The sequence below is a fragment of the Ursus americanus genome, chromosome 13 (genome assembly GCF_024610735.1).
Source record: "Ursus americanus isolate L20-20 chromosome 13, mUrsAme1.1.p, whole genome shotgun sequence".
In the NCBI taxonomy this organism is placed as follows: Eukaryota; Metazoa; Chordata; class Mammalia; order Carnivora; family Ursidae; genus Ursus; species Ursus americanus.
In genome coordinates, this window is record NC_142139.1 from 30,857,122 (window position 1) to 30,881,398 (window position 24,277).

Here is a 24,277-nt window from a genome sequence, read left to right on the forward strand (position 1 = left end):
AAAAAAAGTTGTATAGTAAAGGAAAAATAGAGCATACTATGTAGCTTAAGTGTAAATTGCATTTATATTCTCATTATAAAGTCATTGAATACTGAGCTAAACAATGATGTAACTATATGGACAGAGTGGAGGAGTGGAGGTTTGGGTAGAGTGAACTCTATCATAGTTAAAATCTTCCATTCATTGAAAGAAAATGAAATTAAGAAAATGAAATTAAGAAAATGAAAGAGCTAGCCATAAATGAGACTTGTGGTCAGACTATATATGGAATTATAACAGTTCAAAAATAAACAGGTGAACAACCCAATTTTTTAAATGGGCAAATATTTAATAAGACATTTCACAAAATTACATTTCATTAAAATCCACTTTCATAAAAATCTGTTTCATTATATATATACACACACACACATACAACTAGCACATGAAAAGATGCTCAACATCATTGGTCATTAAAGAAATGCAAATTAAAATCATAATGAGATATCACGATCGGCCTTTTCCAGCATTCCATACAAATTGAATCATACAGTATATAGTCTTTTCCATCTGGCTTTTTTCATTTAGCATAATATAATTTTAGAGATTCATCCATATTGTTGCATCTATTGATAAGAATGAGGCTTCAGGGGTGCCTGGGTGGCTCAGTCAGTTAAGCGTCTGCCTTTAGTTCAGGTCATGATCCCAGAGTCCTGGGATGAGCCCTGCATTGGACTCCCTGCTGGGCAGGGAGCCTGTTTCTCCCCCTGCCCCTCCCCCTCCCCTTCCCCTTGCTCATGCTCTCTCTAATAAATAAAATCTTAAAAAAAAATGAGGTTTCAAACTCAGATCTATTGTTTCCAAATTCATTGTATGTCAACTGTATAAGATAAAAAGGAAAAGAAAATATTTATTCATTCTTCTAAAACAAAATATTAGAGTATATCAGAAAGTTATCTGTATAAGATTTTAAAATACACAAAACATGATTATAAAATAAGGCTAACAAATATCTGATAATTTTCTATATATCAATTTTTATACTTACCACTATATTATCAAAGGCTTAAATTTTTTTATATGATATAGTCTCTTATCCACTATGAAGAAAGTTGAGAACTAAGACTAATCCTTATTATGCCATTTTTTCCAAAGAATGTCGTTGATCATTTTTAAAGAAGGTATTTGAATTATGAAACTCCTAATAATAAATATCCTGTTAGAAAATTTTAAAATAATATAATTAATTATAATAATGAAAATATATATTTTAAAAATATACAACCACATTTGACATATCATTGTTATTTATTTCTATTTTACATGTGGTGAGGTATAAAAAAGGAAAAAGCTAGATTATAATATCAAAATATAAGTGATTAGATAAATATTCTAGTCTGTCGTGAATTCACGAAGGTAAAGTTAAAATAGCTTATTCAGCAAAAAATAAAATGGAAGAAAAGTGTCCTATTATAATAGCATCAACAAATAGAATGGTATAGACCAATTTCTTTCCCCATCACCTGCGGCTATGTTTTATGTATTTTCATGGTGTTATTTGTTGCCTGAAGATTCATAATAGTTTAATTTTCATTATTCCTGGCACTTGTTTCTTTTGCTTAATGAACACTTAATCTAGAATTTCAGTTTGCCTCATTGCTAATAGCTAACATTTACTGAATTCACACTATGTTTCAGACAGTGTTCCAAAGAGTGCAGTACAAGAAATACATAGAGATAAGGAGTAGAAAAGGTGGAAAGAGGACAGGTCATAAATAATGAATGAAACGATGGGAGTATGCATATGTACATTTCTCTCATTTCAACTGACAAAGGATTAAAGCAGTCATTTGCTTTGTTGTGAGAAGAAACTAAGAAGGGAGAGATGTCAATAGTATTTCAAAGGTGGAAAACATCTTAAGGATCATCTAATTTAAACTTCTCTTACAGATGAGAAAAGCACAGAGGAGAGTTAGGGTTTGCCCCATATCACATAGGTCACCATAACTAAAAACTAGTTGTTTTGACTCTGAAGTCTTTGCTTCTTCCACCCTACCAAGATGCTAAGTCAATTACAAATAACATTGCTTCCAAAAATGATGGAAAATTAAAGAACGATTAAAAATCAAACAATACTGAATTTTTGTTGATATGGTAAACAGTGATCTGAAATAAGAATGTTGATAAATTTAAATTCAGTAATAGGAGCATTTTATTTAGAAATATTCTTCTATAACTTTAAATACTAGACTAAAATGGTGAATTTTATTATGATTTTTAAAACACATTTGCAGTCATTATTTGACTTGCACAGCTGGTAACAGTAAGCCAAAGAAGGCTGGATTTTTCTTATCATGCCAGATAACTTGCATCTTGAAAAGATGATTGCTCTTCACAACACATAGTTATCATAAAATGAATTATGTTTAAACAACCATATTTTATAGTCTCATGTTTTCATCACTCCTTTTCTAAACAATATTTTATAAGTTCATGAGACATTGTATATTACTCAAGTTACATTTCAAAATCTTACTTTGGAATATTGTTCTCTTCCAGGGAATGATGACTGTATACCCACATGCTGGAAAAGAGAAGGTTTATATCGAATACGAATTTGCTTATTTCGTTCTGCACATTTTTCCTAGGGAAAAATAAGAGAAACAACAATCATCTGTAACAACCCAAATACTCCTTTTTATTGCATTTATGGATGGCAGAATTTTGTATTATATTAGTTTTTGCCAGAGTTTTATTTTAATATTTAAAATTAAATACGACTTTATTTCTTACCTTTGTCTTCATAAGAATGATAAAACACATTGAGGGCTTCAGAGGGGAGGGGGTTGGGGGAATGGGATAGGCTGGTGATGGGTAGTAAGGAGGGCACGTATTGCATGGTGCACTGGGTGTTATACGCAACTAATGAATCATCGAACTTTACATCAAAAACCAGGGATGTACTGTATGGTGACTAACATAATATAATAAAAAAACATTTAAAAAATTGAAAAAAAAAGAATGATAAAACACAAGTTGAAATATAAAAAGGTTTTAGTTAAAGCATGTATTTTCCTGAACTCTGTCTTAGAAAATCAGGCTACTGTTGTACCAACTATACATTTCTGCTCCCTTCTTTTTATTTCAATTACATAGATGAAATTTTTTTTTTGTATTTTTCTATCCATTTCTCTCAGAATACATTACTCTTTCTCTTCCCATACTTATTAATTCCTACACTGAGTTACATCCTCCTTAATTTCTTCTTAACTAGAAAAAATTTATGGTTAAAACAAAGAACCAATATACTTTATGGAAAAAGCTTTGGTTATTCTCATTAAAAATAAAAATAAGAAAGATGACCTGTGACACCATTCCTGTTAGAAGCAAACATCTGAAATTACTATGATTGTTGAGAATTACGTTATATACTGTATACATAGAAAATTCATAAAAATGCATCTCAAATTTATATACTCAATTTTTAAAAAAGATTTATTTATTTGAGAGATAGAGTCAGAGCATGTGTGAGCAAGTACCCAGAGGCGAGGGGCAGAGGGAGTGGGAGAGACAGAATTTCAACCAGACTCTCCCTGAGCACAGAGCCAGATGGAGTGCTGAGATCATGACCTGCGATCATGACCATCAGATCAGGACCCTGAGATCATGACCTGAGCACAAATGAAGAGTCAGATGCTTAACTGACTGAGCCACCGAGATGCCTTTTTTTCAAGTATAGTTAACATAATTTTTATTCCAGTATAGTTAAAATACAGAGTTGTATTAGTTTCAAGTGTACAATGTAGTGATTCAACAATTCTATACATTACTCAGTGCTCATCATGATAAGTGTACTCTTAATCCCCTCACCTACTTCCCCCATCCCCCCACCCACCTCCCTTTGGTAACCTCCAGTTTGTTTTCTACAGTTAAATCTATTTCTTGGGGCACCTGGGTGATTTTCTCTCTCCTTTTCCCTCTGACCCTCCCCCATCAAAGAGTCTATTTCTTGGTTTGTCTCTCTTTTTTTTCCTTTGCTCATTTGTTTTGTTTCTTAAATTGCACATGAGTGAAATCATATCATAGTTGTCTTTCTCTGACTGATTTTTTTCACTTAGTATTATACTCTCTAGTTCCATCCATGTTGTTGCAAATGTTAAGATTTCATTCTTTTTTATGACTGAATAATATTCCAGTGTGTGTGTGTGTGTGTGTGTGTGTGTGTGTGTGTGTGTGTGTATCACATCTTCCTTATCCATTCATCTATTGAGGGACTCTTGGGCTGCTTCCATAATTGGCTATTGTAAATAATGCTACAAAAACATAGGGGTATATATATTTTTTCCAATTATATTTCATTTTCTCTGGGTAAATATCCAGTGTGGAATTACTGGATCATATGGTAATTCTATTTTTAATTTTTTGAGGAACTTCCATACTGTTTTCCGCATGGATTCACCAATTTACATTCCAGCCAACAGCACACAAGGGTTCTTTTTTCTCTACATCCTTGCCAACACTTGTTATTTCTTCTGTTTTTTATTTTGGCCATTCTAACCAGTGTGAAGTGCTAGTTCATTATGGTTCTGATTTGCATTTCCCTGATGATAAGTCATGTTGAGTATCTTTTCATGTATCTGTTGATCATCTGTATCGCTATTTATTTATTTAAGAGAGAGAGAGAGAGAGAAAGAGAGAGAGAGAGCACAGAGGAAAAGGGAAAAGCAGAGTCCCTGCTGAGCAGAGAGCCTGACTTGGGGCTCCATCCCAGGACCCTGAGATCATAACCTGAGCTGAAAGCAGACCCTTAACCAACTGAGCCACCCGGTTGCCCCCATCTGTATGGCTTCTTTGGAGAAAGGTTTATTCAGGTTATCTGCCCATTTTTTAATTGGATTGGGGTTTTTTTGGTGTTAAGTTGTAGAAGTTCTTTATACATTTAGGATATTTAACCACTTATCAGATATATATTATTTGTAAATATCTTCTCTCATTCAGTAGGTTGCCTTTTTGTTTTATTTCTTAAATAGCAGAGTTACTTAGATGCATTTCTACTCAGCACTAACATGTAGGAAAATATTATATTAAATTATTGTTTTTAAACTGTAAACTAATCTAGAATTAATTTAATTTGAAACTAAGGTCATATAAAATTAGTTGAGGAGTTAAAATTTAGGAAATATGCTAATATTTGCTAAGCTATTAATAGAAGTACCAATGAGATGATATTATCAAATGCTGGCTCCCAAAATTAACCCCCAAATAACCTGTTGATAAAGGAAAGCTGAGTTCATTGCTTATTTCAGTAAGGGAGAAACACCTTTGTAGTGTCTATTCAAGTCATGTGCCTATTTTTTAATTGGGTTGTTTTCCTGTTGTTAAGTTTTGAGAATAATATATATATGTATATTCTGAATACAAATCCTTGTTATATATGGAATTTACAAATATTTCTTCCTAGTCTATGGTGTCTTATTCTCTAACAGTAAATTTTACAGTACAAAAGATTTTAAATTGGATGAAATCCAATTTAGCAATAAAAAAAAAAAAAGATCATGGTTTTAGGGTCATGTCTAAGAACTCTTCTCCTGGTCCTGAATCCTGAAGATACTTTTCTACATTTTCTTCTAAAAGTTTTATAGTTTATGTTTCATGTTTAGAAAGATGATGTATTTTGTTTTTTTTTTTTAAAGATTTTATTTATTTATTTGACAGAGAGAGAGGCAGCCAGCGAGAGAAGGAACACAAGCAGGGGGAGTGGGAGAGGAAGAAGCAGGCTCCCAGTGGAGGAGCCTGATGCGGGGCTCAATCCCGGAATGCCAGGATCACGCCCTGGGCCGAAGGCAGACGCCCAACGACTGAGCCACCCAGGCGCCCCGAAAGATGATGTATTTTGAAATAAAGTTTGTATCAAGTGTGATGTTTAGGTTGAGATCGTATAGATAGATATAGATATATATGTGCACACACGCGCACACCCACATACACACATCTTCAATTGATCCAATACACATTTGTTGAGAAAACATTTCTTTCTCCATTGAATTGCATATGCTCTTTCGTCAAATATCAATTGGCCATATTTTGTGAACCTATCTGAACAGTCTGTTTTGTTCCATGGGTCTATTCGTCTATCTCTTTACCTATAAATATTTGTCTTGCTTACTGCAGCTTTATCATAAGATTTGAAATTGAGTAGTGTGATGCCTCCAACTTTATACTTCTTTTTCAAAATCATTTTAGCTAAACTAGTTAATTTGCCTTTTCTTAAAAATTTTAGAATTAGCTTGTCTATATCTACCATCGAAAATCCTGTGGGATTTTGACTGGAATTATGCTAAATCCATAGATTAATTTAGGAAGCATCTGTATATTTACTACATTGAGCCTTCCAGTCCATGGTCATGATATGTCTACTTCTTTCATTAGCATTTTTAAGTTTTCAGCATATAGATAAACTGCATATTTTGTTGGATTCACACACACACACACACACACACACACATATACATACATACCATGATACTTTCATTTTAATATTGATAATTTATGTTTTTGGGTTTTGTCAGTCTTATTCGAAATTTATCAGTTTTCTTGCTCTTTTCAAAGATCCAGATTTTGGTTTCATTAATTTTCTCTACTGCTTTTATGTTTTTAATTGTTTCTTTCTGCCCTCATAGCTATTATTGTCTTCTGCTTGATTTGGGTTTATTTTGCTCTTCTTTTTCTAGTGACTTAAGGTAGAAGCTGAGATTATTAATGTGAGATCTTTCTTCTCTTCTAAGATAATGATTTCTTCTGGGATAAATTTCTCCATAAGCAGTGCTTTAGTTTCATCCCACAAATTTTGATAGGTTGTATTTTCATTTCATTCAATTCAAAGTATTTTCTAATTTCCTTTAGAGACTTCCTCTTTCACTCATGGTTTATTCAGGAGTGTATTGTTCAAATTCCAAGTGCTTGTAGATTTTTCAGTTATCTTTCTATTATTAATTTCTAATTTTATTCCACTGTTGTCAGATTTTGGTTTCATTTTTTTTGTGATTTCATCTTAAATTTGTGAAGCTTTGTTTTATGATACAAGACATGTCTATTTTGGTGAATGTTCTATACGTGTTTTAAAAGAATGTGTTTTCTACTGTTGTTGGACATAGTGTTTTTAAAATGGCAGTTAAGGGGCTCAGTATTAAGTGTGGCTCTGTCGGTTAAGCATCTGCCTTTGGCTCAGGTCATGATCCCAGGGTCCTGGGATCAAGCCCGCTGAGTTGGGAGCCTGCTTCTTCCTCTCCCTCTGCCTGCCACTCCCCTTGCTTGTGCTCTCTCTCTGTCAAATAAATAAAATCTTCAAAATAAAATAAAATATCAATTAAATCCAGATGGTAGATGGTGTTGTTCAATTCTTTTCTCTCTTTGCTGGTTTTCTACCCACCAGCTCTGTTGCTTACTGAGAGAGGAGTGTTGAAGTCTCCAACTATAATTGCAAACTAACCCATTTTTTCCTTTAGTTCTTGTCATCGTTTGCTTAATGTATTTTGAGGCTCTGCCATTAGATGCATGTCATTAGGATTATTATATCTTCTTGGTGATTTGACCCTTTTACCTGTATATATTATCTTTCTTGATCCCTGGTCATATTTTTTGTTTTTTTGCACCAAAATCTACTTTGATAGTAATATAGCTACTACAGATTTCCTTTGATTAGTGTCTGCAGGTATTTCTTTACTCCACCTTTTACTTTTAACCCGTGTATATCATTATATTTAAACTGAGTATAGACAGCAAGTAATTGCACAGTGTTTTTTAATCCATCCTGATGAACTCTTAATGGGCATATTTTGGTCTTTTACATTTGATGTAAATGTTGACATATTTGGATTTACACCCATCACTTTATTATTTGTTTGTTTGGTTTTTTGTCTCTTTTTTTCCACTTTTCACTAAATTTGTGGCTTCTCGTTACTTCATTTAGTAGGTATAAGTGTCAGTAAAAATTCTGTATACCAAAAGTTAAATAATTAATGCATTCATCAGGTTTAGTTTGGTAAACAAATTTTTAGGGAATTATATTAGACAGTATTTTCCTAAAATATTTTGTATTTACAAAGTAAAGAAATACTCACAGGAGTTTCGCCTGGGTTACACATCTTTACCTGAAAAATGTCCCCCAAGAGCAAGTCTATGGGTTTATCTTTGTAGAACATTAAAAAAAAACGTACAAAGTCAGTTAAGTCCTCAGATTTAAATAGCTTTCCTATGAAGAAAAAGTAAACAAATCCAAATAACTCTTGAGTGTTTACACTACATATCATAAAATAACACTTATATATAGCTGTTCATTCTATTAACATGAGAAAGGACCAAAAAAATCATTAAAAATTAAATGTATCATATTCCTTCAAAATAAATAAAGCTTAAAGTATTAGTGAAGTTGAAGGATAATAAAACAAAATAACATATCTGCTTAAGTATTAAAGATTACCATTTCTGGGCAAGAAAAGTGTGAAGCAGTTTTAGAATACTGAATACTCTCAGGTAATCAACTTTGATAAGCAATGAGATCAATTTTCTAAGACATGTGAAAGATACATACATAATAATAAAAAAAGATATATACATAAAATGAAAATTGTAGGAGCTATAATATTTTACTTAATTTTGCAGAAACTGATTTATAACCTAACGTTTGTAAAACTTTATCTACCAGATGTTTTAATGTTTAGTACTAAATTTTGATTAGAATACAGTATTATTTCAGTATTTGAGCATCATTTTATATGAATTTTATTTCTATTTTATATTTGTGATTCTTACAGATTTGCTATATTTTAAGGTAGGATATTTCATTAGGTCCAATTGCTTTTTTTCAAATATACTACATCTTTAATTTTAAAATTACTGTAATTTTAAAATGAAGCTGAAGGTATAATATTCAGGCAAATTTTCACTTCAAAGAAAATAGTATAAAATACATCTAACCACTTAACAAACATGCTGGTAGGAAATAAGCATGCTTTGTTTTCTTCACTGGCAGCTGAGTCTGTATGGGTTACTTAATCAAATGTATAGTTGTATTTTAATTTTTTGGCACCCATTTATATAGTGACCAAAACAAGTAATTTAATGATGGAAATAGCTGATTCAGTATTTGTGTTTTCCTTACCTGCTGTCAGTATGCTATAAGATTCTGTTTAGCAAACTCATATTTTTGGTAATATTGAGTAAGAAAACTATTATTATTACAACAACAGAAAACAAAGCCCTTGTAAACTTAAGCTTAAATAAGACTTCAGCATTATATATAGTGCTGCTCTTCAATGTGCCCTTGTGATCAGAATGTGAATATTCTCTATCCTTCTCATACCTGACTTTGGTGAAAAAGATAAAAAGGAATTTAGAGCTCACAAAGTAATGTATCAACAAAATTACTTCCTCTTCAAGCTCATCAGGTATTACTGCTACCTATAATTTGTCTTCTTATTTAAATCAAAGCTGAACAAAAACCTTTGAGATCTTAAAATTGGATTCTACAACACTTGACAAAAAAGTACGGGAAAGGAGGTGGTCAAGTAAGTATATGAATAACAGATTTCATGAGCAGTCAGAGAAATGCTTTACACTCCTCCCAGTGGCCAAAAACAACAAAAAAAGATGTAATGGATAGACTCAAATGTTGTCAAGCATATGGGGAAGCCCGAAGTCACACGCATGCTTAAGGGAGTATAAATCGTACAGCCAGTCTGCAAAGCAATCTGGCTACACAGAGACACTGCTACACTGACCCTCAGGGATCCTGCTCCCGGGGACAGATATGTCACTTCATTTCTTTGTGGCAGCAGAGAGTTGGAAGCAATCAAGGTCAACCACTCTGAGGTAGATAAATCAAATGGATTATTACATAGGGCTTATGCAACAGCCGGAAGGAGCAATAAACTAAATGGACATAAATTGACATGTTGGCTGTTTTAAAATCTAGTTTTGAGGACACAAATGTAAGGGCCATGAATAGGCTTATCACATCACCCGCTTATGTAAACTTTAAGCATGTACAAACATGATAAACACCAAGTATTTGACCTGGATACATGCATATTTATATGTATACTTTGAAGTGCAAACCTGTTGGGGGGTGGGAGGAAGTGGGAGGAGGGACTGGGCAGAAAACAAAAGAATAAAATAAGAGAGGGCTCCTGCACAAAGACACAATGACGTGCACCGTGAAATGAGTATGGTCATTCAACTTGCTGCCTCAAGGTTCAAATAAAAGGAAAAGTATAGAAGGAAGGGTGAAAAGAGTGGAAGGAAGAAAAAAGAAAGTTCACAGAAGAAATTTTTTAAAAATCACATCACGGGCCCCAATTTTAGAAACTCTTCTGTGGTGGGTCGGATTCATATATTTTTATACTTTCCTAAGTATGTCAGCTTTGGCATACTGGAAATTACAGGGAATTTAGAGTATGGGAGTCCTAAGTTAGAATTCCTTTCTCTATAACTTTAAGTCCTTGAGTTTCTATGTAAACTGAAAGTATTTTTCTATGTAAAATAGAAAAGTACATTTTAGTCACTGAGCTAACATGTGTGCCAGACTCCCAACAAGCATTTAGCAAGTGGTAGCTTTCTTACGGTTTTATAACATATACGTATATGTCAACCTCCTAATTTATATTGTCCATCTAGGAAAAAATTGGTTTAAAAATACATCTTCTGAAATTCAGATACTTGAATTTAATCTTGCTATTAAATTAATAGTATTTTCTAGAAATCATGCCATTCCTTTCCATTTAGTAACAAAGTGGTTAAGTTCTTAAGAACTTTTAAGATTGTTGTGTGCTAAAAAATAGATCTATGCTTACCTATAAATCCAAGAATTGAAAACTCAATATAAAACCAATTCTTTGAAGTGATGTTATGCACAAAATCTGTGATTTTTGTAAAGTACATCTTTTTAGCAATGATATCATCTTCTAGCTGGAGAAAAAACAAAAAGTCGTTAGTTCCTTTGATATTTCCATTGAATAAGCTGCATTAGCTTAAGAATTGAAAATACTTTCAATAGGATACACTTCAGAAAATGTTTTTATGAGATCAATCTTATTTTTAGTTCAATTTGCTGAGAGGGTATTTATTATTAGTTTTCACTTTCAGATTCTGAGACCAGAGATGATCTGTTTCTTTCCTAAATGCTAGTATGGAACACTCAATCTAAATCCTCATTGAAAAAAATTTGCTAATCTGAATCCATTTTCATCTTTACAAATACTTCCATTTCTAATTTAAGGCCAACTTGCTTTATGTTTGAGATGACAGGTGCCATGTCCTATCGCCAGAGAGGGTAGCTGGCCAAGAGATGACAAAAGGGAGCCGGCACTCTCATCCACCACTAGCTGGGTAGAGTGACACTGCACATAAACCTAAGAATAGTTCTCCCCAAGAGAGGGGGAAAGAGAAACTAGAATTATCTTTTTTTAAAAAATCTCATAAATGTGTATTCTATGCACTCAAGAGGGCCTCCCAAATGATTCAGAAAAATGTGGAAGTCCTCAAGTGCATCACCAGAGCATAAAAGAGAATTGTGTTGTTTCAAATTGGGAAGAATACATTGGCTGGATCTCATGTTTCTGTTACATGCCACTAACTAGGAATCAGAAGAGATTTTTTTTTCCTCCAGGAAAAGAGAAGACCCTGCTTCGGGCCTTTTTCTAACATTCTCTCTTCTCCAATAATATTTTGCAAACTCTTCTTACAACTGCATATTGTCACATTAGTAAGACGTATACTTACTGCTAGGAAACATAACACTATTATTTAAAAATACGCCAGAATTCAGGGAATACAAGCTATGTATAATGGATTTATTTCAGAAATACAGTAAGACACTGTAGAACTAGGTAGACTATACAAGGCGAGCCAATGTAGGGTACCAATGATAACCATATACACTGTCTGGCATACAATAAATGCTCAAAATATGTCTGCTTAATGTTATAAACTGGTGGGAAGAGAAATGCAGGGAGTGTAATTTCTATTTTTTTCTAATTTGAGAATTTCATTTCAGTTTGCTTCAGGTAATTATAATTTCCTCTGTTAATAGTAAATCCAGCAGGAAGACTTAATATAAAATCAACTTTAAACTTCCTTTTGGAACTTTAATATAATGAGTATTTTCTGAATACAAAAGTAAGGTGGAGGAATACAACGAGGAAGAAAGAATCAAAAGAGGGAAGGAGAACATAATCCTTCCACTTTAAATTATATAAAATATACCACGATCTTACCTGTAAATAATACATGGCCTTGGGTTGGGCATACAGCATCAAAAAACAAAAATCCAGTACTTGTTTGATGCGCCAACTAAAGATAGTAATAAAATCTGTTAACATTTGTCATTATTATATAATTTTTATTTATAATCACACTTCATTAATTAAAAACAATTTTTTATGTTTAGCTAACATAGAGTACTATCTACAGTAAGTGCAATTGAATATGTTACACTGAAAAGTTATATTAAAATGTTTCCCATCTTTATTCAGTGCACCGTATCTGCCATCACTAAACTACGATAAGCATAATCTATTTATTTTACGTCTTGGTTAAATTTTGATCTGTGTGGTAAAGTTAATATTCTTTCTGGTCTTAGGTTTTGTTCAAATAAAAGTAAGAAGAAACTTTATTCTAATTTAAAACTAAGCTAGGTATTAAGCCAGTTCCTGAACATACAAAGAGCAATACACAATGCAGTTCTGCCCTTCTACATTTCATAACCCAGTGAGAAAAGACAGAAAAGTAATACAATCGGAACAATTAGGTAAGTGCTACACAGAGACATTGGCAACGACGGCGTACAATAAGATGGGTTGGGTGGATCGGGAGGCTGGGCATTCAGTGGAAGGAGCAGCACTGCAAAAGCATGAAACGCACGAGAGGGCGTGCCACCCTAGATCCGGGGCACCAGGAGTGGATGGAAAAGCTGAGGATGGTGAGGTGGGCAGAGACCAGATCATGAAGGAAACTTTGGACCTGATCTCCTATGAAAAGGGATTCTTCTGGCTATGCTATGGAGATTGAACTGGAAGAGAGGCCAGGCAAGGCTAGGCTTAGGGAAAACAAATAGATCATGAATGGCCTGAACTAAGTCCAAGGCAGAGGAATGGGGATGAGAGGGAGGATGCAGAGAGAGATTTTTTTAAAAAAAAAAAGAAATGATGATAGAGACATAATGAGCAGAAGGAAAAACAGGATCTACAATGTCTCCCAGCTTTATGACTCTAAGAACTGACTACTTAATTCAAAGCAAAAGAAAACCCCTAAGAGATTTCAGATTCTGACATACCATTTATTATCATAAAACAAAACAGAGCTAGTAAGTTTCCTGGGATCAGACTTTTCTCTGAATTCTGACATTTCTTTTACTCTATTAAGTTTCAAGGAACCAAATTATTACATTTCTTACAATACCTACAACATTTATAATCAAGCAATAGTGATTCTTTATACATGTATAGACCTTTTCTTCAAAATTCTTTCATAAATACTATCATATTTTATTCTTACAATGACTTCTCCAAATGTATAATGTAGATTTTATTTTGCACGTGGGAAAGCAGGGGGAAGCTAAGAAGACAAAGGCTAAATTACCTGTGTAGGAAGACCTATAGCAAAGAGAAAAACTGAAACTAGAATGTACACGTAATAATTTATAACCCCAGGCTTTCTTTCCCCCTTCATTATGCCGTTGCTAATTATTGGCTGAACACGTGAACACAGATCATCGATGGTGTGCTGGTGGTAGACGTTTAACAACTGACTCTTCAGGGAGTGGCGGGGCTGAGCTATATCGTTTGTGCTTTTGCCCATTTCCATGGTGTAAATGCTCCTACCATGGCTCATTTCACGCTACCAATTTAAGGTCACTGGACACAGACTGGGAAGTGCTGCACATAGTCAGCCCTTGCAAGCTAATAGGAGCTGGCTGTGTTCGAAATGGGATCTATTAGATGCTGGCTCCAACATTACATCTGATGAAGGTATTTAAGGTAATACGTCCTACCTCTCTGATTTTCCCGAGTCCTCAGTTGACTGCTGGACATGTAATATGTTTGGATAAAAAAAGGCAGGTATTGAAATGATTTCTAAGGATCCAGACCTTAGTTGCCTTTTGAATCTGTAAACAGAAGTGAACGGAAGCTTGCAACTCAATATTTGATTTACCAAAATAAGAAATACTTAAAAAGAATGTCCCCATGCATGTCCACATATTTTTATTGAATTATTTCATGTTGATACACGATATCCACATTATGAAACGAATACTTTTTAGCCTAAGTATTTCTTTTATAAATTAGTAAGCAACTTAACAAAAAGCTAAAATATACAATATAAAATTAATTTCCTGTTGTAAAAATTATAGACACTTTAAATTTTTGCAAGTTTACAATCAGATATGTACTCTAAAAGATTCAAAATAATGGAACTAACGAGTCAGCATAGAACACTGGATGATTTTTTGAAGTTCATAGTTTTGAGTTTAGTTAAGAGTCCTACTGAATAGCACCATGGCTGCTGAAACTACAGATTCCCCACAGCAAACAAGGATTGAGTGTGACTCTTGTCCATAACCCACTGGATGACTATGCATGCTTTTTAGAATCTTTATTTTTAAAAGTTAATATTTATAGACCAACTAGGACATCATTAAAATGCACAAAATATTGCTCACAAAAGCTGTAATACACATCTTGTACTGTCAAGGTAAAGGACGGGACACACCAGGTACAGCATTTTAAACAGTTTTCCTTTAGAGACAGATAATATGACTTTAAATGGGATTTAAATTTAGGCATTACATTATTTATTAAAACGTTAAATCTCAAGAAAATGTTTGTTTTATGCTAATAGGTGAAGAAGCAAGATGGGGTTTTATATGCACAATCTCAATTATGTGCAAAATAGGCAGTCGTCACTCTGCACAATTCTATTATGCATGAATCTCGGTTACCATGTGTCAGTTAAATAAGTCTCCCTCAACAACACTGTTGAATTTGAGTCATCACACTGTATTAACCACAAATAATTCCATAAAGTACAAACTTGCTTCTGACTCTTCAGTTCACAAATCGCTATATAAATAACGAATGCATATCATCATCTCACTGCTCCTTTCAAAGACTGTAGGTGTCTGATCACGGTTACTCTGTTGTCTAGTCACTTACAGACAGCAACACATGTGGTCCTGTTGCCTCTTGGTGCCATTGGAATGTGGACAATTGGATTCCTTTCATTTGCTTTTTAAATGGTTTCCAAATGTTTCATAATAGGTATGTACCGTGAGCATGGGGTAGCAGCAGCTACCCTCTAGCGGTGCTAGAGAGAATATGGGGCTTAGACCCAGAAAAGGGTCTCCACCGATGTTGCTTCCTTCACTTACACACTTTAAGCAAGTCATTTACTTCCTCTGACCTTTGGTTTCTTCATCTGTAAAACTGGACTAGAAGTACCTACCCTTGCAGGGAAAGAACTGATCTACAGACACTCGATTCTTCTCAGGCTCTATGCATTAGTGGAAGCTTTCCTGGTTATTTGTCTGTTTGTTTACTGATTTATTTATTTAGGTGGGAGTATAAATGGGGGAGTGCAGGGGATGAAAGTCTTACTGGCTCTTCTGATTTTATGGTATATCAAATGGAAAGGTTTTTAAAAAACTCGCTTTAGTATGTTCCTTGAGGAGTAGAAAATGTTGGTATGGAAGAAAAGAATGAGGAATTCTATTTGGTTTGGGGTAAAAATTAGTAACGTAATAGCTGTATTTTTAAAAGTGAAATTGCATAACTTTATACAGCAATTTAGAAGAGCAGAGGCAAGTGGAAATAACATTAAGTTGCAGTATATACAATCACCCAAAAGTTTGGATTACAGATGCTTATAAGTAGATTTTGTCCTCCAGAAAATTTCATGCAAAGTCCCAAAGCAACAAAAGACAAGTTACAAGTAATTTCTATCTTGATGGTATAATTTCCCATTACTAATAAAGAGAAAGATTCCAGGCTCAGCTTTATTCAGTCTGTCTTAAGTAAGACTTTTGAAATCCTGTGTGGTGACACCCTTCTAAGATTCTTTAAATCTTTTCTAGCTTGTTAGGTTATGGATAGCATCGAAAGTTCTTGAGATGATACCAGAATTGCTAGCTGCCAATGGCTAGAGAAAACAGTATAGCTATACATTGTTGCCATTATAAATGAATGATTCTACCTTACAGTTTTAAAAAAGTGGAAACTTTACAGCTGTATAGTTTTATATAAAGTACACAGTTATATACAGTTTCATATAAGTTTATATATAACCTTAGTTGGGTCCGTTAACAATTATAGTCTCAAATTTAGGACCAATAAAATATAGAACAATCTTGGGGCGCCTGGGTGGCACAGTCGTTAAGCGATTGCCTTCGGCTCAGGGCGTGATCCCAGCGTTCTGGGATGGAGCCCACATCAGGCTCCTCCACTATGAGCCTGATTCTTCCTCTCCCACTCCCCCTGCTTGTGTTCCCTCTCTCGCTGGCTGTCTCTATCTCTGTCAAGTAAATAAATAAAATCTCTAAAAAAATATAGAGAGCAATCTCTCATTAACCCCAATGAGAAGACCTAGCAAAAGGGTTTTGGCTAAATTAAATATATAAAAATTTAGGTATAGAAATGCAAAGTTACGAGTCTACATTAATTTAGATATAATCTCATTTAAAATTGCATATTCTATAATATCTATTTTTAAATTATAGTTTTATTCTATTCTCACAAAAAATAAAACAATTTTATTCCAACTCTTTATCCTGGATTGCTGACATTAACATTCTTATCAACATGAAAATCTCTTTTTGAATCATCTGACATAGTTCTCTGATACACATGATGGTTAAGTCTAACTAAAATTCCAGTTAATGACATTGTCTTCATACATTTTATAGCAAAACATGAGTGTTTCTATACATCAAGTAGTATTTTTATTTGTGATCTCCACAAGTAACCACATACTATAATTCTTTTTTTTTTTTAAAGATTTTATTTATTTATTTGACAGAGAGAGAGACAGCCAGCACAAGAGGGAACACAAGCAGGGGGAGTGGGAGAGGAAGAAGCAGGCTCCCAGTGGAGGAGCCTGACGTGGGGCTCGATCCCAGAACGCCGGGATCACACCCTGAGCCGAAGGCAGATGCTTAACCACTGCGCTACCCAGGCGCCCCTATAATTCTTTTTTAAAGTCATCTTCAAAAGATTTCAACACATATCCCCAGAAACTGTTTGTAAACCTTCACCTTCTTTGTAACAGATTCTGTTAAGGCTCCCTTATAAGGACACCAAACTAGCATAGATTTAAGTCATTTCAGGCTAATGTGTCTTCTCCAAATAGTGGTTTATTATGCAGAATAAAGCAACAAAGAGAGGGTATCCTGGAATATGAGAATATTTTAAGGATTCAAGTATGAGGCAACTTTTTTTTTCCTGGGGAATCTTTTTTGGGTAAAACAAAACATACAAGGGTGCTTTAGTTAATCTTGCCCAGTGCTGTCTCGCCCTCCACACACAACATCTACCTCAAGGCTTCATTAACCATTCTCGAGTTCAAGTACACTGCCAATAAATCCCTCATTCTTAACTACTATCTTCCTTTCACAGAGAAAAGAAAACCCTTTAAGAAGGGAATGCTATCATTTCACTTTCCTTTCTCAAACTAATTATTTTTTTCTACTCCTTCACCCGTTCCTATCATTTCCCCCTAAATCTCCTTCCATGTGTACCTTGCATCCAACCCCACCCCCCTGCCCCCCATAGACCTTGTCCATCAGCTTCCTCCCCATCAATGAGAGCATGTATAAAACCACCCCTGGTGCTCCCATCTCCGGACCTCCCCAAACACAAGTTTTCCCTCAGGCTGCTGTGTTTTAACATCTCTCCCCATCAGTCGAGCTTGTTGAGAATAGTCTAATTCAAGTCTTTAAACTTTTATTATGAAAATTACCACACACACACACACACACACACACAGAAGTGGGACTACAATGAATCCCAAATCACTTGATTTAAATAACCATTACTTTTTTTTTAAACCATACTTGTTTCATACATTTAGCCCCCTTTTTTCTTGTTGAGGTAATTTTAAAATAAATCCTAGATAATCAGTTCTCACCCTTTAATTCTTCAGTGTCAAAATCAAAAAAGGACATTTACACAACCACATGCCATTATCACACCTTACAAGGCTAAGAATAGTTATTTAATATTACTTAATATTCAGTTGATATTCAAATATGCCCAGTATCCTAACAAGTATCTAATGGGTGAAGGTGGGGGCAGGGGTGTTCCAGTGAGCATTCACTTAGGATCCTCTCATTATAACCAGTTACCTCTTACTTCTTTTTTGAGCTTATTATCCAGACCAGTCATTTCACTTTTTCTCTTTTTCCCTCAACTATCTTTTTGAATAGAACTGGGTCAACTGTCCTATAGAATGTCCTCCATTCTAGTGGTTACCATAGATTGCTTCCTCTATTCACTGTGTATACTCTAAACTGGACTTTAGATCAGATTAAAGGTTGTTCTGTCTGAAATGTATGATTTCACTCATATGTGGAATTTTAGAAACAAAAAGATGAATACAGGGAGAGGGAAGGAAAAATAAAATAAGAGGAAAACAGAGAGGGAGACAAACCATAAGAGACTCATAATCATAGGAAACAAACTGAGGGTTTCTGGAGTGGGGGTGGGGGGATCGGTGGGGGGATGGGTAACCGGATGATGGGCATCAAGAGGGCGCATCATGGATTGAGCGCTGGGTGTTATATGCAACTGATGGATCACTGAATTCTACCTCTGAAACTAAAAAAAAAAAAAAAAAGGCTGTGCTGTCTTGTGTTGCGTTATATTGTATTTTGGAAGGTGGTGGGCAATAATTCTCTATAGTTATTTCACAGTGTATTTCATTTGCTACACAACAGAAGACACAAAATGTCTGTCTAACTTCCAGTGATGCTGAGACCGATCAGCCTCAGGTGCTCAGGTGGGGGCCTCAGGTGTGGGCACGTGAGCCCTTCCTGCAGAACGTGCCTGAGCCTCAGCCCCCATTCTCACACTCTGCTCTGCCAGGGACTGTCGGAGCAGGGTGTCTGCATGCCACAACCCCAGCCCCCCTTGCTAGCCAGCTTCTGGGTAGGTTCTGCCTAGGGGAGGCAGTACCAAGAGATTAGAAGGCAGTGAAAGAGGAGGCCATCCTTCCTACTTGGGGTCGGGGTGAAGGCTCCGGCAGCAGCAGGCAGTGGAGTGGGCGGAGGTTACAGCTCTGACAGGGGCGGCACTGCTATCGTCCATGTTTTCAACAGCACAGCAGCAGGTGCAGCCCAATGTCAGATCGTGACGTACAACCCCATCTTCCTTTATGCTTCTCCCATTTCCTTCCTTCTCTATTGTTCTCAGCCCCTGTAGACACCTTTTTGATCAATTCTTTGTATTGAATTCCCTCTATGTGAATTACCAAGGGTTTTCCTGTTTGGATGCTGGCTGATATACCTTCCTCGCAAAGCTCCCCATGCACGGGTCACTTAATGACATGCCTGAGCCAGTTGTTTCAAAGCGGTGATTTTCTAATTCTACTCATTTTACAGCTATTAGCTAGAATTCTCTTGACGAAAATAACTGCCTCATCCCCTTGAGCTATTTGGTAAGAAAACAAAACAAGAGCAGAACACTTTGCTGGCGAAGCCAAACTGTCTGTTGGACAGATTCAGCTTGAGGGCCATGTTTGCAACCCTGGTCTGTAGCATAAAGTACATAATCTTTAGCATGTTACCCAAGGCTCTTCATGATCTTATCACAGCCTGTCTTAACTCCCACTGATACTCCTTCCTTAATCGCAAACATTCATACTCCAGGATATACTTATATTTCCAAAAAGCTAGCCTGCTTCTTTTTGGCCTTTCTGCCTTCTCAAGCAATTCTATTTGCCAGGCAGTCCCTTTCTCCTTTTATCTGCTTTAAGAGTGCCTACTTACACCGTTAGACCCAGCTCAATTACTACTTTCTTTAGGTCTTGCAGGTAGAGTGAAAGACTTCCCCTTGTGCATGTTCTCCTACTGCCCTCCCTGTACCAATACGAAACACCAGCTTCCTGGTTGTGATTTGTTTTTTTACCAGTTGTATCATGCACTTGAACATAAAGATCTGGAAGACTGGTTCATCATCAGGTGCATGCATCTCCCAGGCTATATCCAGCAGGAGCTGGTAAGCAGAAGTGGAGAATGTGACTTCATACAGGAAGGAACACAAGAACGCTTAAAAAACATTCTAGTGGGCTTCTCTCAGAGGAAGTGGATTTCATGGAGAATACATACAATGATAATAACATGGAAAAGGCGGATTTTATTAGGCAGACAACCTACAAAATTGGGGAAAGTTATAAGCTATACTTTGTCACAGCTTCGAAGTACCTGTAGTTCTAAGTAGTTCTCTCTCTACAGCTATGCTTATCAGAATGAATATGATCACTAGTACAATAATATAATTGGGCAGAAAAAATAAAATAGAAAAATGAAAGAACATATTTTTAAACTTATCAGACAGTACCTACCTTTTTGTAATCATGTCAACAACAGACTTTAAATAATCTTCATTTCTCTGAAAATGAGAAAAACAGTTTACTGAAATTAAGCATGCCTCATAGTTTTGCTACCATGCTTGCTACATGTGAGTCTAGTCTATGTGTGGAACGTCATTTCATCCTAAGAATTTTTGTTTTTTCATTGTCTATAAAAGAATTTAAAATATCCACGTGTCTTAAAGACCTAACTTGAGTACTGAAAAGATTCCATTCTTCCTTTGTCACAGTACAAAATACCACTACACATTATTTACACTTAAAAATTACTATGCAGAAACCTATGTATCTAACACAATTTTGTCCTAAAAATGGGATGGCTTGTTTCTAAGAACTGCTCTTTTTGAAAGTGTCTTCATTTTATGAGTAGTATAGGATAGTAAACATACTTCAAAATTATACCACAGCTTTACAGATGGTGTTACTTGGCTTAATTCCCAAATTTTCATCCATCAACAAACCTTGTGTGCCTACTCTTTATCAAATTCTGTGCTAGATTACATGACAGATTCATTTGTAAATAACTTTTGGTAGTACATTCTCAGTTTTTTGTTTTTTGTTTTTTTTTTAACCAAAGTGATAGCATTTATACAATATTGCCTCAGGGCCCCAAGCAGTCCTAATATAAAATTCTGAAAAATTTTGAATAATGACAGTTCTATTGTCAAATCCGAGTACTCTGAAACATATACAGTCAGATTGTTTATTTTAAAATATCCATCATGATGCAGGTAACTCCATGACAGTACTTAAGGTTCTTAAGGTAGCCATAAATTGAATAATCAGCTATTTGTTACACTGAAATATTTTATATTTTTAAACATAGTGCTAAAGTTACACTTTTTAAGCATTCTATCTTTCATTTTAAAATTTGCCCCTAATATTTTATTACTGGTTTAAACATTTTAGGCACACGTGCACTGTGTCAGCAGCAAAGAAATAAAGATCGTAATATTTACATACAGAAACTGACACATTTTGGAGACTATATGCTTTCAATATTAAGAAATTAAACTTGGAGAGAATGACTGTTTAATCTTTTATTTATATTTTCCTCTTAGTTCTTCAATTACTTGTTTTGTTTTTTGAGTTTTTTCTGCATTCAAAGACATGTTTATTATAGAAAATATAAATACAGAAAAGAATGTTGAAGGGACAACAAAGATCCCTCCAACTCCTACTATCTGAAGATAACCACTATTTATATTTCGGAGACCATCGTTCCAAGGTTTGCTCATTTTCTTTTTTCTTTATACATTTCATCTGTCTGTATCTTTTCTTACCTCCTCCTCCGTCTATCACATTTTATGTAGATAATATTATGTTAAATGTGATGCTTTACGTTTTTCCCACTTAATGATATGGACATCATTCTATGTCAGTGAATACAGCTATTCATTCTCTTTTCCATGGTTACAATTGCATTGCAGATTATTGCAATGTAGACACAAAAATTTAATCAGCCTCTTATTGATAGACATCTTTGGTGCTTTCCAGTATTATGCTTTTATAAAGCGATTGTGCACCTAAAATCCTTAAAATAATTACTTACTGAACACTTACTACATGCCATGCATCAATCCAAATACTGTAAAATATAATAGTTAATGTAATTGACAAAACAACCCTATGACATAGGTAATGTTATCATCACTATTTTGCAGAGAAAGAAAGTGAAGCATAGAGAAGTGAAGGAACTTGTTCAAGTTCACAAGCCAGGAAATGGAGAAGCTGGCATTTGAAACTTGGCGATCTAGATACTGTACATTCTGTCATATTTTTATTATTTTGGAATTCTTGCCTGATTATCTCCTTAGGCTAACTTCCCAGAACTGAGATTTCTGATACAAAGGATATATACACACTTTAAATCTAATACAAGTTGCCAAATTCCCCCTCCAAAAGGTTTTATGTGTCAATATTTATCCAGTGCTTTATATAAATTTTACATGGCATTAGAGGCAAGATAGAAAATTTGGGGGCCAGGGGAGCCTGGGTGGCGCAGTCGTTAAGCGTCTGCCTTAGGCTCAGGGCGTGATCCCAGTGTTCTGGGATCGAGCCCCACATCAGGCTTCATCGGTAGGAGCCTGCTTCTTCCTCTCCCACTCCCCCTGCTTGTTCTCCCTCTCTCGCTGGCTGTCTCTGTCTGTCAAATAAATAAATAAAATCTTAAAAAAAAAAAAATTGGGGGGCCATTAGACATGGATTTGAATCTGCTGTATTAATTACTGGGCAAGTTACTTTCTATAAGCTTCAGTTTCTTCACCTGTAAAATCAGTATAGCTACACCTACGTTACAGGGATGTAATGTGGGCTACAAATAATGTATATAAAATTGTCTACCATCCTCCAGATATAGAAAGGAGCCCCTCAATATTCATGGTGGCTATTGTTACTTAAGATTACATAAATTATCTCTTGATTCATATCCCTACCTTTTTTGGGCCAGCAGGTTTTATTACTATAGCTTCAATTTTGATGTTCTATTTGTAAATATAATTTCTGTACTATACAGTATGCAGGGCTCCTAGTAACATATTTAACAGTGCAATCTTATTTCTTCTCCACATGGAACCACTGTATTTTTTTGGATTAACATATTTAATTCCTTCTCAGTAGTGTCAAACAAGTATTAAATACATTGTCTGCTACCCAAAAAAGGCATCTATGAATTGTTTTTTTAAATTTAAGAAAAAAAAATCTAAAACGATACAGTGATTACCACGGAGGAAGGATATTTGGAGACCACAGGCTGGGCATGAGGAGAGCCACTTATTTTTCATACGTACATCTGCAACAGAGACAATCACCACCGAGTCCTTCTCTTCTGAAGGAGTCATCCTGGAGACTACAGAATTCAGGGCTTGCTTCAGGTAACTCTGATTTCCTCTGTTAACAGTGGAAATACCCAGAGCAAAAGAGACTGCAGACACAGGAGCATGGAATCATCATTTGAAGCCATAGAGAAAAACACAATTTATCATTAATATCTATGCTTATTAGTATGTTTGGGTTAGTTGTATGGTCATAAAGAGTGTCTGAAACTATATTACAAAAAATTATCCAAACTACTATTAATTTTTATCACAAAGTTCATTTTCTGCCTGAGCAAATTCCAATTTGCAGTGGACTGTTAGTAAAAGCATTAAGTAGACTCCAAGATGTTCTCATGTTGGAGGGTTTCAGTGTAATGAAAGATAAAACTAACTTGGTACAAAATGTCACACATTGGCAGATTCTCTACTTCTCTTCTAAGGAGATGCTGGAACCCAAAATAGGACAAACACTATGAAATGTTTTCATCTGTGAAAAAAAGATGTATGAGGTAATTTCCAAGTGATTTAATAGAATGAATCCATACCCCTAAGTTACCTGTATTGCCCAGTACTGACTGGAACACTGGGAGAACAGATCTCACGTCATCCAAATAGATGCTAAGATTATATCAGTAAAGTCTGCCCAAACTCAACACCAGTGCCTGACATATGAACCTGGGCAAGATACACAGCCTCTCCAGCCTCCATTTCCCCACCTTCAAGATGGGGATAAGGGCTTCTAGATTGGCTAAGTAAAGAACTCAGAAAATCCTCTCCCCAAAAAAGCAATAATAAAACTAGAAAAAAAAAGTCAAAACAATCAGGGCCCTGGTATACAACAAACTCAG

General features: G+C 35.1%; 1 protein-coding gene across 5 annotated transcripts in view; it reads right to left on the reverse strand.

Moving 5' to 3' along the window:
* Window positions 1-1,027: 1,027 nt before the first annotated feature.
* Window positions 1,028-24,277, reverse strand: part of MGAT4D (MGAT4 family member D) — a 47,558-nt gene continuing 24,308 nt past the window's right edge. For 4 of the 5 annotated variants that reach the window (XM_087866463.1, XM_087866462.1, XM_087866465.1 and 1 more), the window contains 8 exons: window positions 23,403-23,536; window positions 20,587-20,633; window positions 14,027-14,140; window positions 12,252-12,327; window positions 10,830-10,944; window positions 8,100-8,230; window positions 2,516-2,623; window positions 1,028-1,195 (listed from right to left, as the gene is read on the reverse strand). In XM_087866463.1, the coding sequence (XP_087722589.1) occupies window positions 1,181-1,195; window positions 2,516-2,623; window positions 8,100-8,230; window positions 10,830-10,944; window positions 12,252-12,327; window positions 14,027-14,140; window positions 20,587-20,633; window positions 23,403-23,536 (740 nt within the window). In that variant the 3' untranslated portion in view covers window positions 1,028-1,180. Of the gene's footprint in view, window positions 1,196-2,515; window positions 2,624-8,099; window positions 8,231-10,829; window positions 10,945-12,251; window positions 12,328-14,026; window positions 14,141-20,586; window positions 20,634-23,402; window positions 23,537-24,277 lie in introns of those variants that run through there. The other variant, XM_087866464.1, reaches the window with a different exon arrangement.